This window comes from Malaclemys terrapin, chromosome 3, assembly GCF_027887155.1.
Source record: "Malaclemys terrapin pileata isolate rMalTer1 chromosome 3, rMalTer1.hap1, whole genome shotgun sequence".
Classification (NCBI taxonomy): Eukaryota; Metazoa; Chordata; order Testudines; family Emydidae; genus Malaclemys; species Malaclemys terrapin.
Window position 1 is genome coordinate 76,823,384 of NC_071507.1, and position 12,052 is coordinate 76,835,435.

At 40.0% G+C, this 12,052-nt stretch overlaps 1 protein-coding gene across 1 annotated transcript in view; it reads left to right on the forward strand.

The window, feature by feature from the left end:
- ARID4B (AT-rich interaction domain 4B) overlaps nt 1-12,052 on the forward strand; it is a 147,893-nt gene that overhangs the window by 30,893 nt on the left and 104,948 nt on the right. Inside the window, exons 3-4 of the mRNA XM_054021294.1 lie at nt 3,442-3,552; nt 11,310-11,375. Coding sequence (XP_053877269.1) covers nt 3,442-3,552; nt 11,310-11,375 — 177 coding nt within the window. The remainder of the gene's footprint in view (nt 1-3,441; nt 3,553-11,309; nt 11,376-12,052) is intronic.

Here is a 12,052-nt window from a genome sequence, read left to right on the forward strand (position 1 = left end):
CTCATTTTATTTTAAAACTGATCATTTGTTTTGATGCTGGTCAATTTTTCTGCAAAAGAAGCAATGTGTTGAGGATCAAAGAATACCATAGTTGCAAAATTACTCCAGGTTTGTTTATATTGTCTAAATTAGTATCATACATGTCAATCCCACTATGATGATGCACAAGACTGACATAGGAAGTTTTTAACTTGCTGACAGAGCTAGTCCTGCAGTAAATATTCACTCTGCCCTCTTTGGGCCCCTACAGCAGATTCCTTTCTGAGACAATGTGGAGTGCCTCTTTTAATTAGTCTTCACCCACCTCACTTCCTTGGTTAGTACCATTAGTTTGCATGGCTGAGGTTGATTTTTAAGTTAACCCAGATATGGAAGTGTGGCACTAATGAGCAACAGGAAGAAACCCACATATACCACCATTGTTATAATTACACACACACACACAGTACATAGATAATCCCTGAGCTGTTGTGCATTCTCAAGTCGATTAGCAAAATAATCATAAATTCAGTGTTACTTTTCCTACTGTATCCACAAGCACAGATCCAACGGCATATTACAAGCACAGCTCCAGCTCGCCCTTGGGCCTATGCTCGATAAGTTACTCTCCACAGGCCATCAGTCATGAAAAGCCTTGCCTGCAGCTTTGCCCATCAATCTCCTTAAGAGGACAAATTTAGTTTAACTACAATCCTTACCTAATCTAATGCAGTCCCTGGATTTCTCGCTGATCCCACACAGAAAATATAGGTGTTTCCTGCTGCAGCAGCTATACTCTGGTTTCAGTCAGTGAGTTAGAGAAACTTCTGGCAGACAGCTTCCAGTTTCAGGCTCCTCCTATCAGACAGCTCTTCTTAAAGTGACAAAACTTGTAATAGGTCATTTGTCATAACACTTCCCAGGGCTGGTGGCAATTGCATAGCTATTTAATACATTGTTATCATAGAATTTATTTATTTAATTTGATAGTTTTTAATGATCTTTTTATAAGCCCAATATTCCTCAAGAACCTTAGTTTTAACAAACAGACTTTAGAACAATTTCTCTTTTATTTAAAGAGACTTCCATTCTGTCACAGAGGTGCATCAATGTGTACTGCTGTTACTTTGGGAAAGTTGGATTATCAGGTCCATGCTGAGAAAAATAACTCCACATAACTATCTGGTCATAACAGTTGTCAAAAACAGTTATAATTACTTATTGCAGCACACCTAGCATATCTCACACAGAAGTCTTTCCTACATGTGAGTAAACTGGGAAAGTTCAGCTGAGTTTCTCTTTAATTCTTCTAGCAGGAGTGGGATTCCAAGTGTTTCAGGCTTCACACTGTGGCCCCTGCATTTTACACTGCCCTCTGGAAGGCATGACTCTTGCAGCACCTGTCACTGTGCTGCCACAGCTACTCCTAAGAACACTCACTGGGGTAGAGGTGGAAAGGATTCTGAATGCCATGGGGAAACTGTCTGCAGTAATTTGGGCAAGCTTCCCCTTTGAACTTGAGGGCTGAGGAGAGGGAAGCAGGTCCCCACCAGATTCTGACCTCCACTATAGCCAATGATTGTAGTGTATTGTTCATTTACTGTGTGGTTATAATTAACTAACATGTTATGTCATATATAATTATTGTATGCTAAATAGAGTTAAACTTTAGGATTATAGAAGTATAAGATTGATCAGTATGTAGCGGGAATAAGCTTATTCCTTAATTAACACCTGGGCACACTACAAAATACAACAGGGTATCAGGCAACAAACCCTTGCTCTTGTTCTAATCTATGCACAGCACAGGGGACCTCTGAGGTTAGGAAGGAAGTGAGTGAGCATGCTGTGGAAGTGGCACGCCTCTCTTCCTCAGTATGTTGAGAACTGCATGGGGGCTTAGGGCCTTAGTTAATGTTAATATGGTGATATCAGTGTGCCTCAATAATAGTCCTTCAATAGGGTTATTTTAGGGAAATGATGCTTACTATAGTTAGTCTTCATTAATTATACATCTGTTGGTCCCTGTAAACAAGTTCAATGTTTATTGGTCAGCAGTGGGTACACAATATTTAATACTTACAGCACTTTCTATGCATAAAGTGCTGTACACATGCTAACTGATCTTCAGCACAAATATTTATCTCAATGGGTGACTATAGGCCTGAATTCCTAACTAACAGAAGCTTTATGCTCTACAGACTGTCAGGATTGTGAAATAATTAGCCAGCTCACAAGCATGCCAGAAAACTTTTGGTGACTGGTTAAAATGATGTGTCCAACTCTTGTTAAGAGAAGATCTGGGGGGAAAAATTTATTGGTGTCAGTATTGCAGAAACAGGTTCTTTTCATAGGAAATCAAGTTTATATAAAGGAAAGGCTTGGAATATGGAGAATAAAGTGTATTGAAAGTATTCATGACACATGCTTGAAATAATGTATCAGTTTAAGAGGAAGTTTTGAGACTAATCAGTGCCATAAAATGTCTATTTTAAATAGTGAGGAGTTTAAGGAATGAATGTTAATTTAGTGAGCGTAGTAGGCATTGAACAAAAAGGTATGTTATATCAGAGACCAGATGACACATTATAAAGTGCCCCTTGATGTTTTGTAGGTAAGGTTGAATTGACTTTTTCTCTTGAATCAGGGATTCATCCACTTCTGTATAAAGAATTCAGCATATCCTCAAATTATAACACTTACTGAATATATAGAATATGTTATGTATTTGTGGCTTAAATGCTAAAGGTTCTCTTCTAGCCCCCAAAGACAAGGGCTTCAGTCTGGCTCATTCCCAGCACACTAGGAATTTATATTTTTAAGTTCAGGTTCTTTTCTGTGGATCAGTAGAAAAAAGATCTTTGTACCTCTTGCTCCAAGAAGGTAGATTAGGTATGGTAGTCATATGTTCCCAAGACCTTCCACTGGAATATGTGGAATGGCCATCTAATTGATATAGCAATAGCTGATGTCAGTAGCATGTGTCTGCCTATGTGTGTTCACATTGGATAGGTTCAAGCATGGGTAGTCACGTAGGCTCAGATGAGACCTACAACATTTCCATAAATTAATCTTATTAGTCTGATAATTACCTTTTTAAGTTAGGAAAGCTTGAGGGTTTGAAGAGGCTGTCAACATCGCTATAATCTTTTAAAGGTATCAGTATTTGCAAGAAATTTAAGGGGGTATTTTCTAATTTAGATTTTTACTAACTGCAAAAGAACATTCGCCACAGACTTTGGACACACTTGACAAACTTAAAACAGACTAACAGTTGACCTACTGAGAGCACTACCCCAGCAACACAAAGCTTACTACTGCAGGAGGGGGTCCCTGCCCTTCCCCAATTACAGCCATTATGTCTCTGCTATAGCTCTAATGTCAATCATCTTGTGTTTGAGGACTGATAATCATGGAAGTGTTTGGGACATTAAAGGCCCCTTGTGCTCCTCTCTCTTCCAGGCCATTGATGAGCCTCCATATTTGACAGTGGGCACTGATGTGAGTGCTAAATATAGAGGAGCCTTCTGTGAGGCCAAGATCAAGACAGCAAAAAGACTCGTCAAAGTCAAGGTATGTAGTTTTCCTGTTAATTGTTCAGAAAAATTCATGGATATTGTGAATGTCATAACATGCAGATACACTTTACTCATGATACACTCAAGGGGTTTAGTCACATCCATTACTCAACTCCCCTTCCATGGTGACTGGCATTGAAAAAAAGTGCAGCATTAGGGCTCCTGCATGTGCTACCTAACCATCCCTTCAGGAGCATCATGCCTATTTCTCTTCTTCAGGCAGTGTCTTCAGTCGCTCTTCCTGTGATGCTCCTTTATGCCTGCCTCCCACACTGTGGCCCCTAAAGCTACAGGCTGGTTGTACAGCTATAGTCTTAGGACTTGTCTAAGCAAACAGTGTGTGGTAAGTTGGGAAGTAAATGTGCCTCATACTAGCTTGCCAAGCCCTAGAGGTCTGAGTGGACCCTGCTGGTGCTCATTAAAGGTTTCCCCGATGTATTTTATCTACTTCCACTGTGAAAGACATGCTTTTACATTGCAGCTTGCCATGTACTAACTGTTCATATAGACAAGCCTTAAGATGAGATGTAGTTCATTTTACAAGTATCCTGGGGTAGCCATGTTAGTCTGTATCCACAAAAACAACAAGGAGTCCAGTGACACCTTAAAGACTAACAGATTTATTTGGGTATAAATAAAACCCACTTCTTCAGATGCATCGAGTGAAAATTACAGATGCAGGCATTATTATCCTGACACATGAAGAGAAGGAGAAGAATGTGTCAGTATAATAATGCTCGCATCTGTAATTTTCACTCCATGCATCTGAAGAAGTGGGTTTTTTACCCACGAAAGCTTATGCCCAAATAAATCTGTTTAGTCTTTAAGGTGCCACCGGACTCCTTGTTGTTCATTTTACAATTATTTTTCCATAGGTTTAAGGCAGTGCTTTTTAGGAACACATGACTTTACCATCTAGCAGACTACTACTGCTTCAGAGAAAGGGGAAGCCTCTTCCGTCTTCAGATGAAGCATCTAGTTAACTGTTAAATGCTATTCATTTGTGGACAGGAATTCCTTCCTGATCCCTAAGCTGTCCAGTTGATAATTGACGCAATCATTATAAATCAGATACAGTCTATCTGCATTTTGTAGAGGGAATACTTAGTATAGTTTTTAAAGACTATTATAAACTAGTTAAAATACAACTAGAAGTATACAGGGCAACTTCTGGACTTGTCTTGAGCAGTTAAATCTATTATCGATCATCTAAGTTTGTATGTTTGAATAACAGTACCAGGAAAGTGCCTGCTCAAGTTTTCTTATCCATGCCTATGAAAAACCCAGTGGAGAAAGCTAGGAGGGATCAAGAATTAAGGAAAACTCAGCACTGTAATACTATCTAAATTGCATCTGAGCTATTGTGACAAAACACTTTATTGAATAACGAATCTTCAAGAAAATATTTTTCACACTATAGCTCAACTGAAATCTAAGAGCATAATATTACGGTACTGAGCTTTTCCATAAGTGCTCTTAATCCCTGCTAGATCCCTCCATTGAGTTGCCTGGTTGTAATAAATGAAACACCAAAGTAAGTTTTCATCGTTGTTGTTGTAGTGAGCACTTGACTGTTTCCTGCTATTACTGACTTGGATTATAAAGTGTTTGGCTCCAGTTGCATGACTTAGCTCTGTATAGACAGCCATTGCCTTAGGCTCTCAGCTGGTGTCCGCTATAATGGTAGACAGCTAACACTTATACCAAAATGTAGGATGTGTTTTAAAAAAACATAAACAAAATATAGTGCTAACAGAACAGTTCACGAAGTTGTTGCAACATGAACAGTTAAGAATTTCTCCTCCAGCTTAGTGAAATCTGTGTTAGGAAACCCCTCCAGGTTCCCTAAGCATTTAATATAATTTAATAGCTTAGATATTCTGTAAAAGGAAGCTACCTTCAGTATGAACAAACAATGAGTGGAAAGTGTAAACTTACACCTTATTAGGGCCGGCTCTAGGCACCAGCGTAGGAAGCAGGTGCTTGGGGCGGCCAATGGAAAGGGGCGGCATGTCCGAGTCTTCAGTGGCAATTCGGCGGCGGGTCACTCTCGGAGGGAAGGGCCAGCTGCCGAATTACCGCCGAAGAATGAAGTGGCATGCTAGAGCTGCCGCCAATTGCGGCTTTATCTTTTTTTTTTTCTTTTTTTTTTTCTTCTTTTCCTTTGCTGCTTGGGGTGGCAAAAAAGCTGGAGCCAGCCCTGACCTTATTGATCTATATGAAATGATAGACACCGGAAAGGCAGCGAGGGTGGGACACAGTGAGACCCACTAACCTGTGCTATGAAGACCTTCCATAAAAAGTTATCACAAAATGGATTTTATGGCCTGAAGATTACCTGAAGCATCTCCTTGAAGTGGTAGAATAAGTCTTTCTTGCCTCTATCTTGTTTTATTAACATCAGAAAACATCCACCACCTGCCCCAGTTAAAATCTTAATAAAACTATTTTATACAAGAACTACAAGGACATTTTAATATGGATAATGTCAGGTTCACATAGGCTGAGGCAGAATTTAACACAAGGGGCAATAGAGGTGTACTAACTTATCTTTATGGTCTGAACTACCATGATTGTTAGCTTCTTGGGGCAGTGACTGTCTCTTCACTACCCATTTATGCAGTCTAGGACAATAGAGTCCCAGTACCTATTTGGGACCTTTAAGTGCTACAGCAATACAAGAAGTTAAAATAGACTAAAGTAAAACAGTGATGTTCCTAAGTCTATTTTAAGTTTGAGATGTTTAACAAATAAGGAATTTTAAAAGTTCTTTAATCTAACAATGACCCCTAATTTCCCCAAATGTTATTCAACTCTTCCTGGCACACTTTTGATTTTTCAAGATTTTCAGATGACACTTGGGCCATATGGGAATTTTTCATCACCAACTCAGTGCTTCTGAAGTTTTTGGTAGCTTGCTTGCTGCATATTTCCCCACCCCCAGTTGTTTGTAGCCTCTACTCCAGTCTCCTATCACACATAAGGGAGTCATCTTCATTTTACCAGCGAAATCAAAATTATCTTTATAACATGAATTTTAACTTGCAGATTCTGTTTAAATGTCATCAGCATGGTCTATTTTACATAATTCATGTAGAAAGAGCAACAGGCTTTTCAGGACTAGAAATGACTTACTTGATATATAATAAGTAGTTTTAGCTGTTCTCTTTTCCTCTCCTCTCCATTTAACTTAGTGGTGTATTTCTAGAGGCGGTTGTACGGTCTTGTATAAAAAAAATCCTACATAAAAGGCACAAGAACTTAACATAATTTAAGTTTTTCAGCAAAGAACCGTTATTTCTGCATCAACTTCCATTCAACTCAGTAAACTGAATTAAATATTAAAGCAAATAATCAATTCGGTATTTTTTGTTAGTATTGAAATCATTTTTAGAATGTCTCACTTTTACACTTCCCCCAAGTCTTATGGGTGCTACAGAATTTTGTAACAGTGCAATCGTATTATGAAAATTGAAGTGGGAGACAGCTGAGATTTGGAGCAGTTTGGACTTCTAAAAGGTGTAGGAGGCAGTGAAGTTTCATGGTTCAGGAAGCAGAGGCTTTTGGAATGGAAATGGTGGCTCATTTCTTCCCCCCTCCCACCAGATAGTGTTGGGCATGTTAGTTTTACCCAGCGAATATGGCAGTTCTCCCCTCTTTACCTTATCCCCAATATAAACTGCTGCACCCAAAGCTAAGCATGTTAGTTGAATGTTTTAGTGATCATTTTTTAAATAGTTATGATATGTAAATAATCTTGATTAGGCTTCAGTGAGTGCCTAATTAAGATGAATAAAGGCAGTTCATACTTTGAGCTATTTTTCCAGCTAGTTCAGTTACAGACTTGACACACCATTGCCCAAGTAATTTCCTTCCCAGCAGTAAAGGCTAGAAACTTAATTTTTTTTTTTAAAGTTAGATTTTTTTCTTCCAAAATCTTTGGCAAGGGGTGGTTGTTTCTTTAACTAGTTTGTTAGCATTAGACACAAGACCTATGTGTATGGGTATGTGTGACAGGGTTTGAGGGTGTAAATCCAGGCCAATAAGAGGTTGAATCACCACTTGCTACTCTTTGTGCCTCTCAGTGCTTTGCTGCTATAGCTCCCGGCCTGGGATGCTCATAACCAGCCTACAGGCATGCAGATCACAGCTCGAGTGTCTGTGTGCTAGACAGCCCTGGTTCAGCAGCTCTCACCCCAGCAGTCTGTCTACAGTCCCACTTTGGCTTCCACCAGCCTTGGTTACAACTGCAAGGTGACCCCCTCTCTCCCCCCTGACCCAGATTTCCCCAAAATCATGTGCTCTGCAATGTCCAACCCTCTCCCGAACAGTTTAGAGGAACAAACAAACCATGTTGTTTCTCTGAAGACACAAAAGCATATCACTGCTCAATAACTTAATTGGGGTAAATACGCCCCTTCATTTAAATAGTGCACTGAGTTGGTTTATAGTAAAAATAAAATTTATTAACAACAGGAGATAGGTTAAATGATGCCAAGTAAAAAAGAATAAAGTTAGAAAGGATTACAACCCCCCAAAAAGTGAAAACATGCATCTAAAAGTCTGAAACTTAATCTAGCAGAATACAGGCTTTGTGCAAGATGGCTTCTCTCACCAGTCTCCCTTCTTCCTAGCCATGGCTCACTTTCTCTCAGTCAGAAAGTTCCACAAAAGCACAAGGGGCTGACTTCCCTTGTCTTCCTAGGTGAAAAGATCTTTGCCTAAACAGGTTTCTTACCTATATTTAGTTCCAAAGACTTCAACCCCCCTTTGGTTGAAGGACCCATCTTTCTCAGTTCCTAAGAGTGCTGTTCCCTTGTGTCTGTCTAGAAATGGATGCCAAAGAGCTAAGGGTGAACCATTCAAGAAATATGTTTGCTGATGATGTTTTAAAGAAAGTCCCTATTCCATGATGAAATATGTTTGAGCTATAATGTATCTTAATGAAAACTATATTTAGATAGGTTTTTTCCTCAAAAAGCATTTTATCAAAAAAATCCAATTTAAATTAAAAAATCCAATTTTTTTTTTAAATCGTTGATTTTTATCCACCCTGCTTATCTTCTAAAGTTAAGTGACTTTTTTTCAAGAGGCAGGATGATCTCATGCTGTTTTTTCCTTCTCATGGGCTTCCCATCCCCTGCAGGTAAATGGAGCTTCCATTGTTTGATGCCACCATTCTTAATTTATATAGGAGACAGGTAAATAGCTGACTTCTCTCCTGTCTGGGAAGACTGTGCAACCTAATATCAGTGAATATCCATAATTCTTTATATGGTGTTAATACATACAATTCACTGTATTAATCATCAGCATGTCATAGGCTGTAAGAAGGGACCTCACTCTGTATACAATATTACTGTATTATAAAAGTATATAGTCTGTTGATTCATTTGCTTATCAGTTGAGGTTCATCCCCTAGCTGTATAGACTAGTAAATCTTTACAACATATTCTTTGAAAGATAAAACCCAGACCAAACCTCTCTCTCTCCAGCTGGGTGTAGACACCATGCTGTCTCCTCCCCCATTTGTTAGTATGAGATTTGCCTCCATCGCTTGTTAGCTTGATGGGTCTGTTCAGGTAATATGTAAATACATTGTCATGGTCTTTCAAAGTACTTTGGAAGTAACTCCCAGGTTGGGAAAACACATTTCTTTGTCTAGTTCACACCTGTTTACCAACTCCTCCTGGCATTCCCGGTTTAAAACACACTTCAATCATAATTCTAGTATATATTCATAACTAAGGCTATGTTTTAGTCACAGGTATTTTTAGTAAAAGTCACGGACAGATCATGGGCAGTAAACAAAAATTCATGGCCTGTGACCTGTCCATGGCTTTTACTATATACCCCTGACTAAAACTTGGGGGGGGGGGGGAGGGTCAACGCACGGCCCGGAACCCCCGCTGGTGCTTGGGGGTTGGGGTTGGCAGGCTCGGCAGGCTCCCTACCTGGTTCAGCACCTCCCCCTCCCCAGCAGCAGCAGAATTTGGGTGTGGGAGGGGCAGGGGGTTGGGGCACGGGAGGGGGTGAGGCGGGCTCTGGGTGGCGTTTTCCCGGGTGCTCCCCAGAAGCAGTGACATCCCCCTCGCTCAGCCAATAAGGGGAGTCACGGCCAGGAAGCTCTGCATGCTGCCTCCACCCAGAGCACTTGCTTCACATCTCCTATCGGCTGGGAGCCACAGCCAATGGGAGCTGCAGGGGCGGTGCCTGCAGGCGGAGGCAGTGTGCAGAGCTGCCTGGCCACACCTCCACCTAGGAGCTGAGTGTGGGGGATGTCGCTGCTTCTGGGGAGTCCCCCAGGTAAGCGCTGCTTAGAGCTTGCCTCACCCACTCCCATCCCCAACCCCCTGCACACCCAAATTCTGCTGTTGGGATGGAGGGGACGCAGTGGCCAGAGACTGCTGCTGCAAAAGTCACAGAGGTGACGGAAAGCCACAGAATCTGTGACTTCCATGACCTCCGTGACAAACTCACAGCCTTATTCATAACTCTTAATACCCACAGCATACATACATTACACAAGAATACTAATGATCAGTGAGTTGTTAGTTTTTAAATGATACCGCAAGGCATATTTTGTACAAAGATTATTACAATTGTATGTATGTTGTGAATACAGGGGTGCTTAGTGTCAAGGTGCCAGTCCAGTGACGCTCAGCATGAAGAGTCAGAATGCAAAGTAGTTTTATTCACCTGAACTATACATTTTTGGGCTTCATAAAGTCTATTTAAATGTTTTAATGTTTGCAGTTTAGAAAACTGCACTACTCATGATTTCCTACCCACCAAAAAAAAAATTAACTCTAGCTTACCTAAGTATTTTCCCCCTGAGCAACGTATGAATGCATGCATAGAATAAAGCATTGTTGCCTTACACCCAAACCAGTCCTCCAAGAAGTTTGCATGGTATTTACCTTTAACAGAACAATGACAACTTAACACTCCTCTGAAAGTTTACCTAGGCTTTGTCTACACTACACAGCTTTTAGCATAAAAGTTGGGCAGTGTAAATGCTGTTTGTCGGCACTTTTGCCGACAAAATAATTCCACCCCCTCCGAGCGGGGTTCGCGTTGTCAACAGGAGAGTGCTGCTGGCAGCAAAACTTTTGTCTTTTGGGTGGGGCTTTTTTTAAGTGGCAGTGTAGGCAAAGCCTGACTGTTAAAAGTAAGGCTTAAGATCACCAACTGAGAGGCTAGAGAATTCTGTTCAGCTTGTACATTTGACAGCATGTTGTCTATAGCCACTTTTACCACTTCCCTGCAGAGTTTCCTCTGTTTTACATGTATCTTTCACTCAACAATGGGGAGAGAAACAAAACAAAAGTGAGATTGTAGAACCATAAACTGAGGCCAGGAGTACAATCTGAAGCTGTTTTTTTAAAGTTGTAAATTTAAATAGAACCATTGCTTTAAGGACTGTGTTTTGGGTCTAAATATGTTGATTTTATCCTTTTATTTGACTGATCAGCCATTTTAGATGGCACCAGTTAAAATCTTTATGCAAAGTTTGTTTGTTTTTACAGCGTTTCTTTGCATCAAGGTCACTTGCAAAATAACTTTTTTGAAGTGTTTAAAGTTATCTTGTAAAACAAAAATATCTGAGTGACAGAGCTTCAGCAAATTGAACAGCTACAGGAGGCTGGTTGAATGCAAGATGAGAATTAGAGAAAAAGGAGTGCTTACGCTTTCATGTACTTACGCTGCTCAACTGTATCAAGTGATTGTTAGTTGAATTATATTTTCTAGGTAACATTTAGACATGATTCTTCAACAGTGGAAGTGCAGGATGACCACATAAAGGGCTCGTTAAAGGTAATACATTTTTTGAATTTCAGTAGAATTCAAAGTCATTTATCAAAATGTGTTGATAGTTATGTCTATCTAAGGTTACACTTTTTTCTTTTTTGGGAATACTGATTAGGAAGGTAGAAGTCTTTCTATGGGGATGAGAATTTAAAGAGTTTTTAAATATGTAGGGTATGATATGGAAATCTGTGGCTGGTCTGAACATACAGTCCTGCCATGACATAAGCCCGTTCCATTGCCCATTGCAAAGAGCGAAACCCAGCACTGCCAGTGTAGAGTGACAAGGTATAAAGGTCATTTGTTTAGCAGATTCCCTGCTAACCACAGGGAGAAGATTAACAAGAAACTACCCATCACCCTGAATATTAAGTAGTTTTAGCCGATTCATTTAAGATTTCTACCCTGCTACCAGGGGAGAAAACAAAGCTGGTTCCTCAGTTTAAGTGCTTGGTCACAAATCTTTTTTGACCAGCTTGCAGATATTTTGGTGCAAATCACACCCAATTTCCGTTTTTATGTGGGCTCCTTAAGAACATGAGGGATGTCCTTGTTTCCCTGGAAAAATCTTAAAGCCACACCTATTAGTTCCCCATTTTATTTTCTACCAGATCAAGAGATGTTAAATTGATAAGTCAATGTTAAATTGATTTTAGTATTCACAGGCATTTGCACTAGTTTAAACC